This window comes from Chinchilla lanigera, unplaced genomic scaffold (genome assembly GCF_000276665.1).
Source record: "Chinchilla lanigera isolate Chin_1 unplaced genomic scaffold, ChiLan1.0 scaffold00200, whole genome shotgun sequence".
Classification (NCBI taxonomy): Eukaryota; Metazoa; Chordata; class Mammalia; order Rodentia; family Chinchillidae; genus Chinchilla; species Chinchilla lanigera.
This window is the reverse complement of record NW_004955601.1, coordinates 474984-501068: the sequence shown is the minus strand read 5'-3', so window position 1 is coordinate 501068 and position 26085 is coordinate 474984. Positions and strand designations below refer to the sequence as shown.

The following is a 26085-nucleotide window of genomic DNA, read 5'->3' as shown; positions in this document are numbered from 1 at the left end:
CAAGGTTTGCATTGTTAAATCTAGTGATCGACGCTGGGAATTTAGCTCAGCGGCACAGCGCCTGCCTGGCAAGAGCAAGGTTGTGAGTTTGGTTCCCCGTACCAGAAAAACAAACAAACAAACAAAATCTAGTTATCATGTCTCGGTCCTCTGTTTTTTGACCTAGTCGGATTAAATAAAGTTGACCAGCACTTTCTCTTTAATATCCTATCTTCTTCACATAGGATCCATGCAAACCTGCCTTTGTGCTTTCATATGTGCTGTGATAATTCTTTCTCAGTATCCATTTCTGCTTCCTCTTATTTCCCTTGACCTCTAAAAGTTGGTGCCTCCAGGACCAGTTTCTGCCCTACTATCACCATCCAAACTCACTCACTTTACCATTAGATCCAGTCTTGTGACCTTATATACCATTTGGTGACTCATAAATATCTGTGAGCCAGACCTGTCCCCAAACTCTAGGTTCACATCCAACTGCTTTTCAACACCTGTGTGTGTATGTCTAATAGACCTCTCAAATTCAGTACGTCCAAAACTGAACGCTGAATCTTCCCTTTACAACCTGTTCTACCACCAGTCTTCACAGTTGGGCCGGCAGAAATATTGAAGTCATCCTTGATAGGTCTCTTTGGTCAAATACTGAAGTCATATTACTGGCTCTCCCTTTAAAACGTATCTAGAAAATGCCCCTCCTACCTTGCTTGGAGCCTCTCTTCATATAGCTCCCTCTTCACAGGTTTCACTGCATGTGCCTCATTTCTACACTCTCTTCCTCATAGTGTCTATTCTCAATAGAGCAGTCAGAGCCATCTTTGTTTAAAACTTTCCCATGGGGGCTGGGGATTTAGCTCAGCAGCAAAGCGCCTGCCTGGCAAGCGCAAGGTCATGAGTTCAGTTCCCGGTACCGGAGAAAAACCAAAAATAAAAAAATAAAAAAAAACCTCTCCCATGATTTCCCGTTTCACTCAGAGCGAACATCAAAGATTCAGCGACAGTGTATGTCTCTCCTTCAGTTCTAGGCACATTCTTCTCCTTGCTGAGATCACATATCACCTGCTAATGTTCTACATTACCCACTTGTTTATTGTGTCTGGTATTTGTTTTATGCATGCCCACTAGAAGGAAAGCCCCATGGAAGCAAGCATTTCTGGGTTTGTTTACTGATGTGTCGCTCAGGCACTTAGACAGGTGAAGAGTAAATGGTCAAGAAATACTCACTGAACGAAAGAAGGACTTTCATTTGGGAATGAGGGCCTATTTTATGCCCTCATAAATTCTTCCTCATTTTGTTAGTAGGAAGAGTAGAAATTTCTACTATCTGCGAAGTGAGCTACTAGATTAGTGATGATTATAATCAATAATCAGTCTTGAGCACTTAATTTGCTTATGAACAGGCAAAGTCATCTGAACAAGTCCTGCATAAAAGTCCTGCATATTCATCAAGAAAATATTTGTTGTGCACCTACCAGGTAGCTAGCACAGGAGTGAGTACCGCTGAGGGTGGGAGCTATGGAGGAAGATTGAAAACGAAGTGTAAGACCTCCTGGTCTGTCTGATCCAGGTCATACTCTTCCTTTAACTAGAAGTTATTTTGCTGTAACAACTAAGAATTAGTCTGGTGCTTTATATTTTTCTCCTTGTGCTATAAAGAAGATTCACTGTGAACCTGGACTTATTAGTGGGAGTGGGAAGATGGGTCACAAAAAATGTTTATAGGTGGGCGTCAAAGCCTTCATCAGCTCATGAGAAAAATAAAAGAAGGGATGTTGTCTCTGAGAAGGAATTGCAATTTGTGGTCACTGATGAAAAATATCCTCAGATCCAAGTCAAAAAGCAGAAGCCAATCATTTACTCGTTTTTCAGTGGTGATGAGGGATTCAGCGGGTGTCAGGTGTTCTGAAAAACCCCCAAGAGCTGCCACTGCTGAGGAGTGGAGGACAGAAACATGGGTGTCCACTCTCTTTCCACCATTCATCCAGAGAAGTGTGCTTTTGTCTGTTTCACTTGTTCATGCCAGATATTTTTGAACAATGAGTTTCTTCTGTTAACTTTCTTTCAGTGTTTTTTTTGTTTGTTTGTTTGTTTTGTACCGGGAATTCAACTCAGGACCATGCACCTGACAGGCAGGCACCGTGATGCTGAGCTATATCCCTGGCCCTTTTTGAGTTTTTTTTTTTTTTTTGGTCTTCTGTTAATTTCTCAATCTCTGGGAAAATAAAAGTAAATCTTATTTTGCTCTTTCTTTTCCTCACAAACCCTGCAGGATCTAAAAGAAACGGTAAAAATAGAATGGATTCACTGGAAATACAAAGGATCTGGGGGATCTTTCTGATAGAACTAAGGCAGTCATTTACTTCTTTGTGCTTGGCTTTCATGGCTTCAGAATAGTATCACAAGTTTTGTCTTGGCATCTTTGTAAAGATGATGAATTTGAAACCGCTGTGAAAGTACCAACTTCTAGTTCACCTCGAAAGTGAAATACCAGTTGTAAATAATGAAAAGAACCATCTCTTAGAATGCCCTGTGCATTTCCCTATCAACTTTTGTATTTACTGATATTAATGAATGTATCCATCTATTGGTTTGATTAATTTGCAATAAAAGAATATAATCACCAGTAGACACATAGTAGACAATCTCCTAGTTTTTCAGGGAAGAATATGCAAAAAATGTATGAGTAATGAATGATGTACAACTACATCCATAAGATGTATCCTTATGGACACATCTCCCAAACATAAGGGTCAGAAAAACGGATGCCAGAAACACAGGAGTACATGTTGAATGATTCCATTTGTATAAAGTTTGAAAATAGGCAAAATTAATCTGTGGTGTTAGAAGCCACTGTAATAGTTACCCTTGAATGGAGTGATTAGCTAGTAGAAGGAAATACATGGTATAAGGACACTTCTGGGTGCTACTAACATTTTATTTCTCTATCTGGGTGTTGCACTAATGTGTTCAGTGTAAGAATTTGTTGGACTATGTATGCAGTTAGTGACTTGTACACTTGTCTACAGATGTTTTCCACTTTAACAAACATGTTACACAAAGTGATATTATTTAAATTGGGGGGAGAATTTTATTCTGCTCCCTGAGGTAAATTTCTAGTGCTGATCTCTGGACCTCAGGCTTGAGACGGAATCCTCAAGGTGTATTCTGTGAGGATCACCGGGGGCTGGCACAACTCGGGGCAGCAATAGACAATTAGTTACCTTTTATTTTAATTCTAAACACCAAAGAAAGAGTGTGTGCCTATTGAAAAAGTATACTGAAGGACAACTATTAAGAGTCACAAATACACAATAGAAATGCACAGCCATGATTTTGTCTGAAGTTTACCATTTCTATAAGCATTTAAGGCAGCTACACATTTTGACTGATTCTGCTTCTGTTGAGTTTGGCAGCATCCCCTGTGCAACTAGACCACAGGTGCTTATTGTGGGCAGTGACAAATACCCTGTCAACCATAAGTTGTAAGGGCCAAACATTCCTTCCTCATGTATTTGTTGCTATAGCGTGTAATTTCGTGCAGGTCCTAGAATCCTTCTTTAGAGAAAATCATCATTTAACAAAATGCTTATGGTCATTTGTAGAAACAATTTCACTAGAACAAAACATGACCATTACAAGCCTCCATAGCTTCCATGCCTGGGTTCTATGTGTCCAAAAAATAAAGTATGGGATTCTAGGCACAAACAATAGATTTGCAAAAATATATGGCTGGTCAGAGCCATTTATTCTCTTGCCTTGTAACCTGTTCTCCAATACTGGGAACTGGAAGGGGGTCAAGGGGAATGAAAAAGAAGCAACAGAGATAGAAATTGATGGACCTTTGACACTGAGCCTTGTGTGTTTCCCAGACCAATTTCCAAAGTGTGCAGAGCATGAGAGAAGCCTCAGAGTTCAAGGAACCTCTGTACTGAGAATAGCGTATGTGTTTCTTGCTTTTAAAACAGAGCTTAATTGCGAGCAACTCTTCTAGAGCTCCCTGGCTCCCAGCATGAGGAAGGAACAGTAGAGATGGCCTTGCAGTATCGTGCCCACTGTGGTTTGGTGAACTATTTAGAGGCTGAGGGAACAAAGCCAAGAGACAGCTCAAGCATGGGGATTAGAGTGGAAAAAAACCCTGCCGTAAATTGGAGATAGACAAGATCCAGTGAAAGCACAGAAAGTCCCAACTGACTCTAGAACAGATATTTGATGATGATGCTCACCATACAAGGACCAAATTCTCATACCCCTAAATAGGTTAACACTGACATACCCTCCAGGATTTTGCCTGTAAGCAAGAGACCTGAAGTTGACAAAATAAATCCTGAGACAGCTGAGGATTGCCTGGTGTGGCAGAAGCTTCCACCGTCTAGCAGGACTTGGGCACACAGGAAAAAGACCTCCACATGATGTAAAAATAGACACATTTCTTACAAGAGTTTGAGGCCTGAGATTTGGGGTCCACCTACATTTTGCCCTGAATATGAACAGTTATGTGGGGCTTCCCCTCGAGTCTTCCATGGACTCCTGCAGACAAAGCTAATCTTTCTGCTCCCCGCAACTTCAGCACTAGTGAGCGTTTCAGTGGACTCACCTGTCTCTGTGGACAATCTTGTTCGGGTGCTTCTTTTCTCAAAAATCATGCCTAAGGATTTTCCTTGTAGTAAAGGCAAATACTGAAAATCATGACAGAAATACAAAAATACAATTAAAATGCAAAATATATTTTATATTCAATATCAAGGATTATGTTTTATTTTATTTTTATATTTTCAATATTTTTCTGGTACTGGGAATCGAACTCACAACCTCACACTTGATAGGAGGGTGTAGTGCTGCTGAACTACATCCCCAGCCCAAGGATTATGTTTCAAAACTTAGTTTTTACTAAGAATTTCAAAATATTCTCTTTGTTTTGTTTTGCTTTGTTTGGTTTTTTTTTTTTTTTTTTTGAGACAGAGTTTCACGATGTAGTGCAGTCTGGCCTTGAATTCACTATGTAGCCCTGGATGGCTTCAAAATGGCAGTGATCCTCCTGCCTCAGCATCCCAAGTGCTGACTCTCTAAATATACTCTATAAAAGTGAATTTAAAGTGTTTTTTTTTCATATCCAATAGATATGGGGGAAAGAAACAGTAACACTCACAGCTTGTTGACATATTTACAAAGTAGTATCAGCTATTCTAGGTTCAATTTGGGTACCTGTTCCAAAGTATAATAATATTTTGTACTGAAACTATTATCTTACTTAGCTCCATTGAGATGCCAATTCTATTTCTGATAACTTCCAAGATGTTTTGTTTAAAGGTGTTTTCTCAGCTAAGAACATGCTACTCTGTCACATCATGGAACATAAGACTCCTTCTTGGTCTATGATAAAGCCTCAGATTTTCAGCTACATACTCATTCTGCTTCTTCATGAGAGTACTAAGTCTTTGTTTCTGGAAGTTATTGGAAAACAATCTGGAGCATTTGTGTGTGGGGTGTGTCTCTTCTTCCTTCCTTTCTGTTGATGGCCTTCCTGATAGGATGAGTTTTGGAACAAATATCTTCCTGCCAGCTAACTTTCCTCATACACAGAGGGTGAAGAACAAAAGCCTGGGACCTAGAGAGAACTTTCCTCATGATTCCAGGTGTTCTGTGAGAACATCAACACGAAGGACTTGGGGTCACTCTTGTCTTCAGGTTGCTCTTTGGAGGTTGGAAGGCTAACCAACTAGATGAGAAAGTTAAGGTCATGTAGAACTTTCTCAACCTGAAACCAACTCCAAAAATCTTTTGAATGAGCTTGGCATACAAAAAATGCTTTCAGAATTTATCTGTCTAAATGAAGCTACTGCATTAATTAAGCATGTTTCAAACAAATTGCTCAAAATGCAGAATAATTCTTACAGCTAAGCACCATATTCCATTCCTCCCCTACTCTCTTACCATTTTTTGCTAATAAACATGTTTTTTGCCAATCAAAATGCTTTTGTAAATGCCATCATATCATTGCGAATTTTTAAATATTGTCCCAATGATTATATAGCTGCTATGTATCCAGAAATGGAATTTGTTACTAGAGAAATATTATCCTTATTTTTAGCTTAATAGAAAATTTATAGAGAAAAGAAGGGAGGTATAAAATAAGATCTTTCCAGCTGAATGATTCCTTAAGTTCTGATGCAATTGACATTGAATTTCAGCATTCCATATGAAAGAAGTGTAATGATTTGTCATAGAATAACTGATTTTTGTGCTCTTTTTATGCCTGTACACTCAGTGATAAACATTTACCTTGACTGTGAGGTTTCATTACTTAGCTACTCTTTAGGAATTTTAATGTATTTTCTGTTCCTTCTTCTTTGGGCAAGTTGCCTTTGAAAAGGCTGATTGGTAGTAATGGAAGCTAAGGAAAAATTTACATACTTCTCCTTTCTGTTTTATCCTAAATTTCAGATCTGCTGATAACCATAGGATGTACTTAATTTCTTCCCCTGTAAAGTTCTTTAGAGTCAGGAAGTCACGACCCTTCAGCTGTACTTCATTTAGTAGTGGTCGTCCATGCCTACAATAAAGAGAAAAAGAAAAAGAGGAGAAATATATATTTAAGGAAAAAACCCATGTTCTATGACAGTCCATTGTTCTAGAAATGAAACATAGTAAATCACACATAGACTTATGTGTCTCTGCAAAATGTTAATGCATTTAAACTGATGGAGCCAGGCGTGGTGGTGCACGCCTGTAATCCCAGCACTCGGGAGGCTGAGGCAGGAGGATCTTTGCAAGTTTGAGGCCAGCCTGGGCTACAAAGTGAGCTCAAGGCCAGCCTGAACCATATGGTGAGACCCTGTCTCAAAAAGACAAAAACAAAAACAAAAAAAAACAAACTGATACGGCTGTGGTTTACATTTTAGATATCCAGTATTTTGGATGTGAAAGAAACAAATTTGTAGAAAAAATTTAATACTCATTCATTTGAAATGTTCCACATGAGTAGCTTTTCCACTTACTAGTCATGGAATTGCAGGCAAGTTACTTAATTTCTCCCTGCACCAATCTTTCTCACCAAAAAAATGAGTGTAATAAATCTTAGTAAGGGTGTTATAAGGATGAAACAATTTAGTACAAAAACAGGCAGTGTCTGGCATATATGTATATATGCATTTGTAAAATTATATCTATTACTATTGAAATCATTAGCATATATAAGCATAATTTGTAATGTATGATAGAAAAATCTCTTCAGTTTTCTCCCTTACTTTATTTTAAAACTGCTCTTGGACACTTTTGTTTTTGTTTTTGTTTTCTTTTTACTTTTTGGCACTGGATGAAAATATAATGGGCACTATAGCTTTTCTAGTAACTTTTCAAAAAAAAAGTCTTCTGCTTATTTTACTACCCCAAACTAAAGAGTCTCAGTAAAGTAATGTGTAATAATAATATAATACTAGTAATATTTTTTAAAAACAAGAAATTTACTGCCAGTTGACACCTTTTCTCTTCTAGTTTATGCTTGATCCAAAATGGCCTCCTCTATGAGTGCTCCCTCTCAGGGCCATGAACTGTTTCTTGTTTCCTTCCCTGTAGTTCCTGAGGCCAAAGGAAGGTGAGAAGTTGAGAGGCAATGGAAAGTCCCATTCTGTTCTAGCAATCTAGCATTGGTGTGGTTGTTTAAGGCTGATTGTCTGGTTGGTTGCTTTCGGAGGTCCTTTGGGGAACTCCATAATCACCAGATATTTCTCACAGGAGTTCTTGATGTGTTCAATCACATTTCCTCTCGCCTTAATGGGATATTTCAGTCATTTTGTTTGCTGAGCTCTCTCTGTTTTCCCAGGAGATCTCTTGGTCATGACCTGAAACAATATCATACCGCAGGTCTCTTTCTTGGCCCATGTTACCTCATGAGAAGTCCTCCAAATTCTTTGCCCTGTGAAGAATCTAAAGAATCATGTCCATCCTGACTTAGACTCCTCTTTTCTTCTGCTGGCAGAGGATCTATCTAGCCAGTACCTTTCACTTTAATTTTCTCAGGTATAGCCCTGGTAGCAGTCTACAGTGTGCCTAAGTTCTCCTACTGAAGATACTGGTCCCACTGGGGCCATACTCATTAAGCTTGAAGTGAGGAAAGAATACCCACTTCATGAGGGGCATGTCATGCACAGTGTAATATTCTCCAAAAAGCTTCTTTACTTATCTGTGTTTCTTTCTTTTTCATTTTAACTTTTCTACTTTCTGAAAAGTTTTATTTTTCTAGTTATGGGGTACAATGTTATATTCCTACATACACATTTGAAATAATCACATTAGGTTAATTAGTATTTAATTACCTCACATATTTATCATTTTGTGGTGAGAGCATTTAAAATCCTCCTTTAGCTATTTTGATACATGTAATATCTTATCATTAACTAAAGCCACTGTGTTATTCACCAGAACTTATTCTTTGAATCGAATGGTAACTTTGTACCTATTGAACAAGACCTTCCCTTTCCCTATTCACGATTTCAACCTCTAGCCCCCATAACTACCAATCTGCTCTCAATTTCTGAGTTCATCTTCTTTAGATACAACATGTAAGTAAGATCACGTGGTATTTGTCTTTCTTGTGCCCGGTTTACTTCACTTAACATAATATCTTCTAGGTTCACTCATGTTGTTCCTGGTTTTCTTTTTGTAGTGGAATAGTATTTCAATATGCACATATTCTAATAGTTTTTTTAAACTCATTCAGCTGTGGAACACTTAGGGTTGTTCTATATCTTGACTATTGTGAATAATGTATGCCATAGAGATTTCTGCAATCCGATTTTCAAAACACCTCTTCTAATCTCCAGCCCCTCTTAGTTTCTGCAACCTGTTTTACAAGCTACAGGTGGTGACTAATGTGTTGTAAAACTGATTCTTGTCTATGTCCTTTGCAAGTCTCTTTTTTTGTTTGTTTGTTTGTTTTTGTTTTTCTTCTGGTACCAGGAATCGAACTCATGATCTTGCACTTGCCAGGCAGGCACCTTGCCGCTGAGCTAAATCCCCAGCCCCTGCAAGTCTGTTCTTAGGGGCTAGTCTCTCACTTTGGAGTAAGGAAAGAGTCAGTTTTCATTGGGCCTGAGCAGGTGCTAAGATATAAAGAGACCAATTTTAACATTCTGTTACATTGATTGAGTTGGCACTAATTTTTTATTGGAGGAATCAATCTATAAGATTTGCAGCATATATTTTATTATTTCCACCATTATCTGTACTCAACAATAACAAGCATCATCTACCACACTAGTGGCACTGCATATATGAACTGGAAATAATGAATAACCGAGGGCAAATTGTGGTTCACTACATTGTTAAAGACTAATTTTACTAAGAGTATGATATCTGTCACAAAATGATGGTGTCTGAATTCTAGGTTAGGAAGAGACCTTACTTTATTTGGGATGAGGAGTAAATCATGCATTTAGATTTATGTATGTGGTTGTTCTTTGCAAGATTAACAAATCATAGATAGGAAAATCATGAATTCATTCAATTTGTTGTTTTTATGCAAGGTGATAAAATAACTTGCATAAATCAATATTTTACTAAATGTCTAACTTTCTGGCAGAATTAATTGATACATTTACTGTTCAATGGGTGAACAGATTATCTTCAGTAGAAACTGTGAAACTAAGGCCTTTTCAGAGAGTATGCTTAGTAAGGAAAAGAACTTCCATAAAGATTGAGAGTTTGCAGGTTTGTTGGCTAGGTAGTTGATGGTATGATTTAAGACATTAATAATGTGCTCAATTATATGTGCATATTTATATTTTCAGATCATATGTGAAAGAAAATTTTCATCAACACTCTTATTTCAAAGATGTACCATTGCCTGTAACTTTTAAAAGTATGTGAATCATAGACCCTCCAAATGAGAATTTCTTTAAAGCATTTGTCTTCAATTTTTAAATTACATACCCCTAACATTGAAAAGTTTTTGACTGTACGAACATAATATATGTTTACTTATTTATAATATGTATGCTACTATAGATTTTATATAACAAAATATAAATAAAATTGATTAAGGAGAACAAGCTATTTACAAAGTAAGTTTATAAGTGTCCAAAAACATTTTGCTGGCTAAAGAGAATTGTAGAACACATCTTTATCTTATTCTTTCCAAAACCCTAGTAAAAGCCACTTAAACTGCCTGCAGTATCTCAATCATAGTTATTCATTTGATAATTTTGGAGCCATGATATTTAGGTAAGAAATTTGAATTTACCTGAGAGTTTTGGGTATGAATTTGGCTCTGATAACATTAACTAGTGATAATTTTAAGAACACTTGGAAAATATAAGTCCTGACACTATTGAGAAGTAAACACTTTGACTGATATTCAGACATTTTCAGGGTGAAGTAAAACCTTCTTTTGGGAATCTGTAAAACAGGTTATGCATGTCTTATCCAGAATGAAGGCATGGTAGGCATGCACATTGAGGGCAGTTTTGAAAATATTTTTTCTTTTGGAATAAGATCCAAGAAACGTGTAACTGCGAAAGATAAGCTCTTTTGACTCCCGATTTTGCAGGAATACATTATTATTCTATGCCTTCAACCTTCCTGCAGTATTACTTTAAAAAGGGGAAATACTTTGCTGGAAAAACCCACTTTCAATGTTCAAGGAATTTGGGAAACATCTCAACATCTGTTAAAGTCACATGCATTAACAATGGGAAAAACGACTCCTGAGCTAATTTGAGGCCTTAGTTTTTTGCTTACAGCGAGGTCAAACTCATAATTCTGGTTATTTTTGGAACCTGTAAGAGCTGAGTCTCCAAACTGCTGTACTTTGGGATTTAATATCCTCCTCCACCCCTTAACCTTGACTGGGTTTTGTTACGTACCCTCCCTTCTGAATACTCACAGGAGTACAGGTTTTGATAAGAAGACTACCATAGATCTTAGAACCATGTTGTGTTTGTTGTATCTCAGAGAAACAGAACTGGAAATGAAAATGATTCAAGGAAGTAAACTTTTCTCTCCATTTCCATGAAAGGAAATAGGAAAAAGCAGGACCAACAGTATCTTTCCCTTCTTCAAAAGCTCCAACTTCCCCCTGTTATTACCGCTACCACCACCCCTACCCTCATCCCAGTGGGAAAAAAAAGACAGATTGAAGGATGTATAATGTCTCTTTGAATTCCCCATATTTGGAATTCAAATTTAATATTCCTCATATTCATATTGAATATTCCTCTTATTCAATTCCTTTGAATTCCTCCTATTTGTCCTTACTTCAAGAAACATCTAGGTTGGAGGTGGAGTTAAGCTTGTGTTTAGAGTTAGGTTTAATATTCTGCTGTTGCAATGTGAGATACACCTGTTTTTAGCTCTCCACTGCCAGGAGATTTGAGGGTAAAGGTAGAAAAAGCAGACAAACATCCTGCTTGAATCTTTTCTTTTTGTCAAGACCTTTGATTTTCAAGTTTATATAGAATGGAAACTCTATTTCAAATTCTACTCTTTGGCTTAAGTGATGAGAAGAAACTCTATGACTCTAGACTCCTGATAGCAGCTACTGATAATGTTGCCTTTACCTTTGTTGCACTGAGATTTCACATCCAATAAATATTAGCACATAAGCCCTCCCCACCAAATCCCCTTGAGGGCCTTTGTGGTTTTCATGGTTTTGCGGTAAGGACACTTAACATGACATCTATTCTTCTAGCAAATTCTGAAATGCACAGTAGCATATTGTTAGCCATAGGTATTATTCATATAGCAGTTCTCTGGAGCTTATTCATCTGAAATGAAACTTTATATCCACTGAACAATTTCTCATATCTCCCAATCCCTAGCACTTGGCAACCACTACTGTATTCCCTGATTTTGAATTTGACTATTTGAAATGCATCATATAAATAAAATGATACAGTATTTTTCCTTTGAATTTATTTTACCTACCATAATGTCCTCCAAAGTTTGCTTTTTAAAAACAGTATAGGCATTTCTGGCTTTGTATATGAGAAACTGTACATAGCCATTATATCTGAAACCGTGCAAATCAATCTATTACCTAATAATTGTTCTGTGATTTTTAACAACTTTTGTTAAACTATTAAAAACTCTCCTACTGTCCATTACAAGTGTATAGGGAAGTTGAAAAGAAAAGTAAAACTAATGAGTTTAGTGCACTGAATTTTAAAAGAGGTATTGAGCATTATAGTGCTTTGCTTCTTTGTAAAAAAAAAAAACTGTCAAGAGTAGTTTGAACCGTGCTTGCCTTCTCATTATGTAGCTTATAACCTAGAGCAAGCGTCTTTTCTATGCTTTGGTGAATTGGCATGCTCCTAAGTGTGGAGCAACTTCCAACATTTTATCCTTTGTACTTTTAATGTTGTGTAATAGCTCTTAAAATTCCACTTACTCTGGGACACCTTTACCTTTTTTGTCACGACCATTTCCTGCATTTACATCAGTAACTTTGTCTTCATCAAGTCCCCCTGGCTGGATGTATAGTGCCTCCCAAACAGAGGCAAAGCCAACGATTCCACATTCAGCTGTTTCTTCTTTAACTCTTGTATGGCTTACATCTGAATGTCCTCTCAAGAGTCTCAAGTGTTTAGAAGAGGAGCTTTGGGAAGGAGATTGGATCATGGGGATACTGTGCTCTTTGGCAGACTGATCCACTCATGAATTCGTAGCCGAATGTGCTCTTAGGAGTTAGGAGTTAGTGGTGGGTTACAGGGGGAATGACCTGGAAGGGTCTCCCTCCCTATCTCCTCCCTTTGTGCTCTGATTTCTAGCCACATGACGAGCAGTTCCCTAGGTCGGGCCCTTCCACTGCACTATTTCTGTCTTGGACCCAGCTAATGATGGACTGAAAACATGAACCAAAATAAATCTCTCCTCCTTTAAGTTGTGCCTGTTGAGTATGTAGTTCCAGTGATGAGAAAAGTGACTAAGACAACTCTATGTACATTTTATTCCTAGTTTAATCATTTAATTCCATGTTATAATTTTTTATTTCTCTAAGGAACTTTCATGTCTGCCTAGCAATTCTCTCTTTTGATTATCCATTTTTATAAAATGTCCCTGAGTTTTTAACTAGTAGCAAAGGGAATGACACAACTTTACTCCTTCAGATCGACATGTGAAGTGTGACCACTCACCAACAGACTTTCTTTTTCCATACAGGGGATTGAACCCAGGGCCTTGCACAGGCTAGGCAAGTGCTCTCTCACTGAGCTATGTCCCCAGCCCACCAACAGACTTTGAAAGAAGTGATATAATCAGTCACTGATCAGGTTGTACACCTGTTATTCACACAGTGATTTCTGAACCGATGAGCTACCAATGAAGTTTCACTTTATATGATTACAATTAATAATAACCAAAATTTGAACTGTGTTCTTAGAATGTTTGTAACTGAAATTCATGCACATTCATATCATGCAAAGGGAAGGCTGCTTATACTCCAGATGGTTTCGCATCAGAGGACTCCTTGTCATATCATTCCCACTGTCCAAAACTCTTTCTCCTTAGTTCTCAAGGCCCTTTCTTCTACTTACACTGGGAGTTTAAATACCATCTCCCATGAGATTCCTTCCCTAACTGTACTAAGTAGCCATCACTTTCACTTCATTTTGTTCATAACACTTGTCACAACTTTTAATATATATTTATGCTTCTATTTATTGCTTACTTCTAAACTTCTCATTGTATTACATGATCCATGATGTCAGAGACCCTTCCTGGCTTATTCACCAGTTTATTTGCTGGGTTATATATATCCAGTGCTACCGGATTGCCTGAGTTATAGTAGGGATTCAATAAATATTTTAAGTACATGGATGAATGAATGATAGGAGATCTCTGTGGCCAACTAAACCAATTCATATAAGCCATTCAGCAGGTTTCTGGGAATGAATTTAGAGAGCTGTGTCATGATAGATTTTCAACATCCTGACCAAATTTTGATAATATGAAAAGACACCAGGGGCCTCCAAAACAGAATTGATTTGCAGCAAGAACAGGAGTGGGCTGCGGCCCAGGCTGGATACAAAGCTTAAGAGTCATGGAGGGTAATTGATTGTGGTTTAGAGTATTTGTAAAGCTGAAATCTCCAAGGACTCAACCACTCTGAAATAATATTTACCCTACCAAGAACAACGGTTGGGTACATATTCATGAAAGAAGAGCATTAAAACCTGGACCCTATGTGTATTGCTCTGAGTCAAGCGCCCAAACCTGGAAAGCAGGAGAGAAGACCAAGCGGAAAAGCGCCATCATTGGTCCAGAGTACCATGAAGTACAGAACAGTTTGTTCACGGTAACAGAAGAGGAGAGAGAAACATATTGCATGTCTTGTCACACTAGTGTGTGAGGGCTTGAGTGATTAGAAAAATATTTTTAAATGTACCATAACGGATGAAGGGAACCCTACTGTTTATATCACTGAAAAATCATTAGAATAGTAATCAGCTCTCACAATTCGATCCAGGAGGTGGGGCAGGAAATGTTAGCTTGGGAAAAAGTTGTTTTTCACAGATATCAAGAACTAACCAGGAAAATTTATCACTAAAAGGAAAGGAAACACAATGGTTCTCATTTAAATTCCTATCCTGTTTACTATCTTCTCAGAGACCTCCCCTTGGCTCCAAAATGAAGCTGCCACACCTCTTTCTTAAACTACATAAGAATTGGAGAAAATAGAGCTCTAAAACTTGACGGTCAAAATGCCTCTGTTACAAGCCTCTTTTTTTTTTTTTTGGTCTATTTCAAGCATTTTCTTGCTTTTCTGTGAAAAACCTACTCTCACATTAGCTGGCAAAAGCTGCTGACATAAAGTTACTAAGTTCCTATAGAGACCTAATGCCACAATTTTAGGCAGTCTACACTGGCTTATGGGTACTAGAATAAAGGCCAAGATCATTACTTCATATCCTTCCTATAAAATCCTTTGGTCTTCTTATACTAAAGTGCACAAGAAATAAGACAGAAATAAAGAAGAAATGGTCTCCATAAACCAGACCTAAACCACATTATCTCTCTTCAGCTCATACATAATAGAGAGGCCATCCTACTGGGGAAAACAGTGGGGACCATCAAATCTGTCCATAGTTTTGATAGACGTGCTAATCATCCCAAATTCACCACTACCTAATATACATGAATCCAGACATCACATTGTCCCATATAAATATGTACAAATATTTTATGTCAATGAAAAAATACAATAAAGAGTTTTAAAAATATCATTTGCAGTCTGATTAGAGCCAAAGCCTTTGATAAATGCCCGAGCAGTTCTTTATGTTAATTTTATCCCTTGAAAAATAATTACAGAGATTTCTTAACCCCAAATCCTTGAATGCTAAAAAGCTAGACCAAAGTAATAATAGATTCTTGTTTTAGCTTTGCCCAAATATCTTCCTAGCTAGAAAATGGAAGTATATTTACTACTGGCAGAATGAAACCTTTTGTGGCTAGAGACTGCATTTTCCAACTCTGGTAAATTGTTTGGGGGCCGGGGAGACTTGGATATGTTCTCTTTGTTGGAAGAAAAAATGCTTAATTCATGTAAAATATGGTCAGTCAGAAACTGACTTTGCCAGAGCAGAAAAAAATATCAGTGTTAAATGATATTCTGATCCCCATGGTGAATTTGAGATAAAGACTTTAGCTTCTGGAGGCATGAGAGAGAGCCAACAGGCCTTAAGGCTGAGAGTCTGATATTTCTTAAACCTTGAATAAACACAAGAGCTAAGGCATATTTTCCTTTTGTCTTTATTGAGACATTTTGGCTATACCTAAAAAAGGACACAAGGCAATGGTAGATTGGCCACCTTAATCAACTCAGAGAGATCAAAGCAATCAAAGCAGGGGAACGAAAGGAGCTGTGGCTTTAAACAGTTCAATTATAGGTTCTGGCTCAGCCGAGGCGTAGGAATAAACTATGACCTAGGGAAGGCCATTTACCATCTCTGTGTCTAATTCACCATCTAAAAAGCTGAAAAAGTGAACTAAGTGAGTGATTTTCCATGTCTCTGTCATCTACAATGCTTATGAAGTATAAAAACACAAAATTTTTGAATTCACAGTAGCCTAACTTTAATCTTATCTCTATCTTTCTTTTTCAAAAATGGCATATTAGGGAATAAGTAAGGGAGGAAAACTTTTCATAAAAACCTTGAATTGATTCTATTGATGTAAAAAAATCCACAAACCCTTTCCAAATTTATTTACTTTATTATTGGCAGTTAAATAATATTTTAAAAATTTATTTGACACCTTTCTTACCCTTGCCACATGCTCATATGCAATATAAGTTATTATTGAAAATGGAGTAACTCAGTGTTTCTAAGATCATCAATATCTAACATTGTGGAACTTGTCTGAAAGTTAAAGAAGTCAGAGGAGGATTGACCTTGGGCAGACCTATTTTTGTTTTAGACAGGGTTTTACTATGTAGTTTAGGTTGGCCTTGAATTCACTCTATCGCCCAGGCTGGCCTCAAACTTGCAGCAATCTTCCTGCCTCAGCCTTTCAAGTGCTGAGAGTACAGACGTGCATGGAAAGCCTGAAACTGCTGAAGACATGGCTTATTTTATTTTAGTTAAATTACTAAATTACTAAAAACAACAAACTGGGTAAAAATTCTACTGTTGGCCAAAGAAAACGTTGTGTCACCATTCCTGTCATAGTATCATGTTTTGTATGCTTTTCTGAGGTCAAGCTAAGATATATGCTTTTAAAACATATTTATTTGATGCTTTGATACAAAATATAAATAATCAAAAAGCACTGTTCTCTCCTTTACAAGAGCATGGGGGACCTGTAATTGTTTTGTGTGTCCATGTGTATATGGATCAGCATGTGTGTGAGATGAAGGAAACATAATGAGTTCTGTAAGTTCTTATAGAGATCTGAAATGAAATACCTAAAAACTAGTCACCTCCAGCTCCAATCCATAACCTCCACAAAATTGGGTGGCTTAGCTCAATATTCTCTGAAGCAATTTCTATTTGTGAGATGAAATCGAACTGCACTTATAAATTGGTCTTCTTTGATAATGAAAAGAGACCTTTTAGCGGTTTCTTCAAAAGCTCTAAGGGGTTTCCCCAATAGGCAACAAATCATGGGACACTATTATCCAAACACATGAGGCTGGGCCTGGGACTATAGCTCAGTGGTGCAAGTGCCTACCTGGCAAGCTCAAGGTCCTGAGTTCAACTCCCAGGACCACAAAAAAAAATAAAGAAAGAAAGAAAACCAGGCTCCAGAGCATTGTTTATGACATGGAAAGGCTGTACATTGGGTGTTTTCACCAGTCTTAGTGTCTGAGCCTATTTATTTTGTATAAGAAAATTAATTGACTAAAAATGATTGATCCAGGGCCCTGTGTGGATGACTTCACCTTCATTTCAGCTGTTATTTTGTCATGTAGATGACAATATGTCTACTTACTTCAAAAGCCCCTATTTTGTGGCACTGCCAAACCCTAACCATGTATTTCCTATTACGTTGTAGTAGTAAACTCATATGTTATGCTGTGTAACAAAGGCCCTCTGCTTTTCTCAAGTTGAAAAAAAGGAAAAGAACTCAAATCTTAGTGAAAGCTGAAAATCAAAGTAAAAGTTTAATACAAAATTGACAGGGAGCTTTTCTCTGTTGTTGAGGGAGTTTATGAAAGGTTGAAGGTCTTAATAAAGATCAATAATTTTGAATTCATCTAGGCGGCAGGTAGCGTGATAGAATAATAGAGTGGGGAAAATACCCATGTCACATGAGAACACCATGTTGAAAACATTTCAAGGTTACTTTTCAACAGAAATGTACTACTGAGTTTTTTACAACCTTGGTGACTAAAAGCTTTCACCTTTTTTCGAAGAGTAAGTACAGGTTTGGGCTGATTTAGCTATATTTTGCCCCACGGATAGATAGCTAACTAACATTTTTGGAAATGTAGTCTGGCTACCAGATACATACCAGAGATTACTAGCATATTTCCAAAAAAGTCCAACTATTTTAGAAAGGTTTTGCTTACAAAGCTTAACCTATAATAATAGTAAAATATTCATTGTAATTTTGTAAAAAGAGCATAAGTTTGAGCTCCAACCCTTGGTTATTCATTCATTTGAGCAATCACAACTCAGTGATTTTTTTCTTTGTTAAAAACCATGAAATAAATTTTAATCATACTTTTCTCTGATGTAACTCAGTCAGATGGAATAAAAAACAATGCGTGTTACTTTACAAGTTTCACACACAATATCTCATTGATTATCACCAGACTGTGACCTCATGTGGCTGGAATGAAATATCTCATTTCCTTATTTAAGACTCTATCTCCAACATCTTGCATAGGCAATGGCAAAAAGTACATACTCAATGAGTACTTGTTAAATGAATGATTGTATAATACCCTATATGTAGGCAGAGCAACTATTATCCTTTTTCCCATTTTATAGCTGAAGAAATATTCACATTTAGGAAGTCATGGATGTTATTTTGAGCTTAGTTTATATTTTGTAAAGAACCTGTAGAAAAATTGCATCTGATTGCCAACATCCAAGTCTTCTAGAAGCTTTCTGGTAATGATGTCTGCATCTGATGGCCTTGCTTACTCAGCTAACTCCTCTTCCCTCTTCTCTCCCCGTTCCCCACTGACACTCCATGCCAATTTCAAGCATGTGCTCAATGACTATAAACAAATTTATGCTTCTATAGTGAATTCATGGGAGACAATGTTCTTTGTACATTCCACAAACAATTTCAGATATGAATTTCAAATTTAGATTTTGTAAAAATAACACTGTTATTCCCATTACATATAAGGCTCCTTTGCACTAGCTTTCTAAATCTTTATCTATTTGCTATCTGGAATCTGTTTTATTAAAAGAATAGATTTCTATCAACACCATAGAATGATGTATTGTTTTCTATCACACCCAAATACCAGCTGGAGGCCCTATGTAAATTTGTTCCTGTAGGCCAGGGATATAGCTCAGCAGCACAGCACCTGCCTGGCAAGCAAGTGCAAGGTCTGCGTTTGATTCCCAGTACCAAAAAGAAAACCAAACAAATAAACAAACAAGGAAAAATTTGCTCCTGTAATTTCTTTCATCTTATTTAGAACATACACAAATGGAAGATGTCAAGGATATTCAGTCAGCTGTACCTGCCACGGTTAGCTCCCCCACCCCAACACACATAGCAAGCATGATAAAATCAAATTACAGAAGGACTGAGAAATGAAAGCTCAGCTGCAACTACAGACAGCCATCTCATATAAGAGTAAATTATGGCACTACAGCCTACAGAAAGAGGCCTTTTGTGCCAGCTCTCTTTTGCACAATACAATTTCATTTATCATTATGATTCCTAAATCAAGCCCAGCTCTTTCTTCATCACTTACTGAAAATTTCGAACCACGATATTGTGACCAATTCTCAGAGTGGCATTGTTCAACAGGATCCTAAAATTAAACAGCATCTTCTTTTGATAGTGAAAAGGAAGATTCTATGCTCTTGAAAACTCCACAGCAAATAAGCCAGTGTGGCTCACCTAAAAGCTATGAGTGCTTTTGATTGTAGAGAGGGAGCAAAGGTTGTCAACTACCCTGTAACTGCAACTTCAACTATCTTATCAGATCACCCTGGTTAGAGATACTACAGGGCAGGGTACAGGGGCATTTGAACTTTAAATCTAACTCCACTATTGTGTCTTTTGAAAGAAAGAATCGTGACTGTTTTAGTGCCTAGCCTCCTCATTTTTCATAATGCATTTATGCTGTCACATGCTTGTATAAGAATCAGTTGATAAGTATCCATTGAACATATAACATATGCAAGGCGCTGCAGTGCTGGCTGCTGTGAAGGGACACAAATAACTCATTCAGAAAATGCGAATTGGCAATGTAAAATGCCATAAATAGAGGTGACAGCTCTGAGTATTTTACTGATTTCTATTTTCCTACTTCTCTGTCTCAGCCTTTCCACAAAAACAAATAGAGATAAGTGGTCTGGAAGTTATTTGGGGATGGCAGGACTAGAGAGGTGATGCACTTAATAATTTTTTTCTAAAATCTCAATCCTAGAGCTCTCCTTGTGCCTTGCACATTGTAGGTCTTCAGGAAATAAATCGTTGCTTATTGATTCAATCAGGAGCTTACAGTCGGTAGAAGTGAGAAAGGAGTACTGTGTGTTTCTTCCCCGGCAGCCTGTCCGGATCACTGAGGGGCCATCTGCAGTCTCATGTTCATTCATTTTTCCACAATAACAGGTTGGATGTTTTCAGAATCTTTGCTATGTCAGACACTGAGCTAGACTGAAATTTCAAAGAGGGAAATGATCTCGCTTTTGCAGAGTTTACATTTCAATAAGGACGATGAAATTTGTAAATAGGTCCAGATAAAGATGCCCCATATTGTAGAGAAGGAGGAATGCTCTAAACTAGGAAGGGCAGGAAGCAAGGGAAGAAAGGGAGCTTCTCTCTCTTCTGGCCTATTTATGTGACTTAGCAAACACAGGTAAGCACTTGCTAGAAGTTTGTTGAATGCAAAAAAATAAAAGTATTACTTAAAAGCTAACTATGGCCGCTTGAGTGGCAGAGATGGTTGACATTATTCTTTTCTACTTGAGGAGAATGACATAAGATAAAGAGAGGGAAAGACTGAAATTTCGGAACTCCTGCCAAATCTTCTGTTCTGGAAAGAAAATTCCAGTCAGAGGCAGCTCTGTGTAAAGGTACAGAGAGGAGAAGGTAGACAGTGAATGTTCCAGGTAGGACAATAGATGACTGCTTTGTGTGAAAAACAGTAAAGCATTTTAAAGAGGCAAAATAGGGCCAATTGTTGGATAGGTCTCAGAGTGTCAAATTGCTCACATAATACAGGGAGGGAAATTGAATGTTTTCATGGAATCTTAGGGGGAAGAGGCCAAACCATATGCTAACTAAAAGATCTTGTCTTCACTCTGCATGTTTAGTAAATCGTGCTTCCCACACAAACAGCTCATGTGAGCAATCCTTGGGAAATTCGAGAAGTGTCTATAGTTCCATGCAAGAGAATGTAGGACGCACTTCTGAGATGCCAAAGCAACTCACAAACACTTCCAATTCTAAGGAGATAGGAGCTTAAAGCTAACTGAGACTAAGAAAACCTAACGTCACCCATAGAGATTCGAAGGGAAATGAGATTAAAGGCAAAGCAGCATGACATTAAAGGCAATTTCATTGACTCTCAAAAGCTGGTGGATCTCAGCTAGCCCACTTCTGATGAATGAGCTGTATATGGAGTCTGTTTACTTTACAGGCTTTGATGTTCATCTCAGAATTCATCCAAATGCTCTTGCTGTCCCCTTAATGATTTTTCTAATTCAGCTTCAACTCCCTAGCGTGGTTCCCTACCTCATTTCCATTAATCACCCAGCCCTCCATTTATTCATTTTTCTCTACCACCAACAAGAGCATGTCTCTGTGCTGGGAGATTGCTGGGAGATATCGTGATAAACACAAGGGATGAGCCCCTTACCGTATAGTGTTAATCATTTCAAATGACTCCAGAATATAATTTCGGTCTCTGCCCTTTGATCCCATACACCTAACCAAGGGAGAAAGTCTTATTACCTACTCTTTTGCTTCAGATCAAATGAGGACTGACCCTCCATGCCCTGCCCAGCTTAGCCTGACCAGCTTGGCTGTCAGCTTCCATCATCAGTGGGGGGGATCAGATGTGTTTCCTGATGGAAGTGGTATTGATTTGACAAGTTGCAAAGATTGTGGAATTTTCAAAATTGAAAGGAATTAAAAAGTACCTTATAATAAAGGAAGACACCCATGAGTAGACACAGAGGAAGAAACGAATAGAGTATGTTGGGTAACAACAATGATTTAGAACTGAAAGGATGGATCTACCCAACCCATTGACCATTTCAGTGACTCCTGTCACCACTAAGTACAATATGCAAAACAAAACCACAAGTATCTGTGTCCTGTTAGTATTCCTTTGGCATTCAGTCTTCCCCTACATACCTGTCTCTTCTTTCTAAAGAGTATTTTTAACTCATATTAGTTGCACAAATTCATAAGATGCACTATAATATATCCATATATGCATATATCATGCATTAATTGTGTCTGCTTCCTTTCTTTTATCCCCTCAACTTTCCCCCTCTCCTTTCTTCCCCAAGCCCCTTGCCCAATCCTTTGTAGTCCTTCTTCTACTTTCATATTATCTTTTTTAATGACTGCATATTAGTTATAAATATGAATGGGCTACATTTTGGCAGATTCATCCATGCACATAGCATACGTGGATAATTTTAAACTCCTACCTACCTTGTTCCCTTCCTCTTGTCTAATAGCTCCCCCTTCTACTTTCATTTCACTCCCCTTTTAAGCTTCTACATATGAAAGAAAATATGAAATATTTATTTTTCTGAGTCTGGCTTATTTCACTTAACATGATGATTTCCAGTACCATTCATTTTCCATGACATGATTTTATCCCTCTCAAAGGCTGAATAATAATCAATTGTGCAGATATACTATATTTTCTTTGTCCATTCATCTATTGATAAGCACCTAGGCTGATTCCACAATGTAGCTATTGTGAATAGTGCCATAATAAGGATGCAAGTATCTTTTTTTTGTTTATTTATTTTTTTATTTTAAAGAGTAAATGAAGGATAACATAGTAATGGGGGGGCTTACCAAATTACAGACAAAGTGGTAGGAAATTATCAAAGGTTGCTGTTTTACATATTGTTATCTACAAGATAGTTTCTCAGGAAAACAAATAGACAAATAATAGTGAGTTACAAACAAAAGAGGTAGGAGATTATCAATAGTTGTTGTACTATACTTTGGTATCTTCAAAGTGGCTTCTAAAGAAAATAAATAGAGCTATACATGAGTGACCAATTGAATAATCATTGACTATTCTCAATGGTTTTTGTCGGAAACACATAATAATAAACATACATCCATTTATGAAATAGCATAGGAACAATACAAACATTACAGAGTTATGGACAGAGTAGTAGGAAAGTATCAATGGCTGCTATAATACATGGTGGTATCTTCCAAGTGGTTTCTCAGGAAGACAGAGATATGCAAGGAAGATCTAACAAGTAGTTACAGCCTCAGGGTTGTGAAAAATAGCGTATTACCTCCTCACCTGTGACTCCTTTCACTGAGGTGTGACGACTGGAAGGAAGGCCAGGATTGAAAAGAAGGACCGAGAGACTTGCGCCTGTGTCTAGCAACAGGCTGTTTTCTTGTTCCTCCATTGTCATGATTATCCTGGGCTCCTCCATGGAGATGACGGTCTGGCCAGAGGGAGAAGGCAGAGTATGCCCCGGGCCCACTCATTCCTGTTAGACTAACTGGTAGGATGGGTCTGAGCTCTGGGGCCTCTGCTTCAGAGGGCAGACCCATCTCCAGTGGTCACCTTTGCATTCAGGGCATGGTCCAGGGGGCTTCTCAGGGCAGTCCCTCTTGAGGTGGCCTGGCTTTTAACAGTGGTAGGAGATGTGTAGTCATCGAGTTCTTCTTGGGGCCTCAAGAATCAGACTTAGGGTCTATTTCTCTTAGTGCTGCAGCAAAAGCAGCTGCTTTTTCTCGGTCTCTTTGTTTTCTCTCCTTGTCCTCCTCCTTGTCACGGCTATAGAATACTGAGGAGGCAATCCTTACTAACATCTCAAGTGAGACATCTGGGGAGGAAGCCATTTTTTGTAGCTTTTTCTCTCCAGCCTCCCAGTGCATTGGGACCCCACAACCACTTAGTGTCCTCTCCCCAACTGTCAGCACAGGCAGCAGGAATCTTGGTGTAGACCTCTCCAGAGCTCAACGTGCTCCTCCACCGCAGTCTGTACTGTCAGGGGAAGAATGGCTTCCAGGAGGTCTCCCCAGGCATTTTGCAAGGTCCTCCTGGTTTCCAGCTTCCAAACGACTCTTGTGACCCCTGTCAACTAGACCTCTGAGTCTTCAGGCTTAGTCTGTATTCTCATGTTCTCCGAATCCTTGTTCAGCAGCTGCTCCTCCGCTGACTCTGGACCTTTCTGGTTCTCAACGGTAGGGGCAAGAGCGATTGGTTGTGTGGCATGTATTCCCAGGGGTTTCTCCCTGTCGGAATGATTCACGCACGTCCGAGGGCGGGCCTCCGCAGCTGGCGTGTGGTGGGCCAATTGTGTCATTGCTTCTCTGTGTCATGATAGTTCTCGATCGCGTGGTGGTGGCTGGGTTGAGGGCCGGTGCATGCCAGAGCGCACCACTGTGCAGCTTCCCAGGCACCGGGGCCTACCTTCCGGGCGCCTGTGCAGCTGGGGGCTGGCCCAAAGGCCAGCGCGCCCTGCCGCTCCGCTTCCCGGGCTGCAAGTATCTTTTGTATACTGACTTCATGCCTTCAGATCTATATCCACGAGAAGACCGTCTAGATAATATGGTAGTTCTATTTTTAGTTTTCTGAGGACCCTCAGTACTCTTTTCCATAGTGAGTGCACTAATGTACATTGCCCCTAAAAGTATATAAGTGTTCCTTTTTCTCCACATTCTTGCCATAGTCTATTTTTTTGGTTTTTTTGCAACTTTTTTTTTTTGCAGTTTAGGCTGGCCTTGGGCTCACTTTGTAGCCCAGGCTGCTCTCAAACTCACAGCAATTCTCCTGCCTCAGCTTCCTCAGTGCTGGGATTACAGGCATGCACCACCATGACCAGACGCCATAGTCAATTTTTTATGAGAGCCATTCTAACTGAGATGAGTTGGGATCTCATTGTAGGTTTGATTAGCATCTCTCTTGCAGCTAAAAATATTGAGCATTTTTTCACGTTTAATGCCTGTTTCTTTTTAAAGCAAGCACTCATAGGTGTTTTCTTAAAGAGAACTTCTCCATATTCCTTATCTTTTTGTGGGCAAATATAAATTGTGTTCTACACCGTTCCCTAAGGTGCTCAGTGGAAATTGACTGCAGTTGCCCACAGTAGCAGCAAGTCCACCAATGCACCCTGTAGTAGCTGTGCCTTCCCTTCCCTGTCTCATTTCCTTCCCTGCCACACCAGTGACTCCTGAGAGCATCTTCCCTGTAAACTACTTGAACCCAAATCTCTTTTTCACTATCTACTTTTTCAGGAATTGAATTGTCAACCATCTTCTCAACTCTCTGATTCTTGTTCTCTTCCTTCAGACCATCCTATTTTTGACTTGGTACCTGGGCTCTCAGTCTTAACGTATTAGTCTTCCATCCTATATTGCACCCTCACTATGAAGTTTAGTACAATTTGGCTTGGAATTAGAGGAATACTAGTAAATGTTTAATAAACAGCTCTTCACAGAAGCTCTGGTTTGCAGCACTGCTTGAGTTGTGTAGTATGAATCTTCCCACCACAGCCAAATTCAAGCTACAAATGCGACACCACTGACCACAGGGTTGAAAAGAGTTGGTGTAAAATTAGCTTTTGCAAACGACTGGAAGTTGGCTCCAGTATACTACAGCTTACAACTCCCATCCAGAAAGAAGAATTGTCTCTAAGATTGGAAGGAAATACTGAAACCAGATTACTGAGGTTCTTGAAAAACAAATTATGGAGTTGAGAATTTAATCTGTAGTAAAAGAAAGAATATTAATGTGTTAGAGCTGGGGAAAACAAGGGACATACTGTATGTCATTATCTGCATTGTTGGAGCTCCAGTGGCACCATCGGCTAGCTCATGGTACTTATATATATTGTTTATTGAAAACTTCTGGCATTATCTTTTAAGAAGCACAGTGAGGAGAAAATGGAGGCAAAATGATAAAGAGGTTATTGTGTTAGAACAGAGGCTTGAACATATGCTGAGGCTGTGGAAATTAAATAGAAAACAGGAAATGAATGAATGCAAGAGAAAATTAGGGATTTGAATCTCCCATCAGGGCAATTAATTAGATGTTGAGGGGAGATGGAGAAATGAATATGACTCTATAACTTCAAGTTTATCTTACCATGTGTGAGTCTAAAATTCGAAATAGCCAACAATCACCATTGGCAATATAAAGAATGGTAGTTTCCTGACATTTTAAGCTTGTGGGCATCACGTATGACTTTGGAATATTTCTGTGAAGTTGCTACTGTGCTTCTCTTGTGAATCTAAGCAAATGCC

General features: G+C 38.4%; 1 protein-coding gene across 1 annotated transcript in view; it reads right to left on the bottom strand.

Moving 5' to 3' along the window:
• Positions 1-19545, bottom strand: part of Otc (ornithine carbamoyltransferase) — a 61653-nt gene extending 42108 nt beyond the window's left edge. The window contains exons 1-3 of the mRNA XM_005414823.2: positions 19367-19545; positions 6406-6544; positions 4589-4670 (exon numbers count right to left, since the gene is read on the bottom strand). Of these exons, the coding sequence (XP_005414880.1) occupies positions 4589-4670; positions 6406-6544; positions 19367-19443 (298 nt within the window). The 5' untranslated portion in view covers positions 19444-19545. The remainder of the gene's footprint in view (positions 1-4588; positions 4671-6405; positions 6545-19366) is intronic.
• Between the last annotated feature and the right edge of the window lie 6540 nt (positions 19546-26085).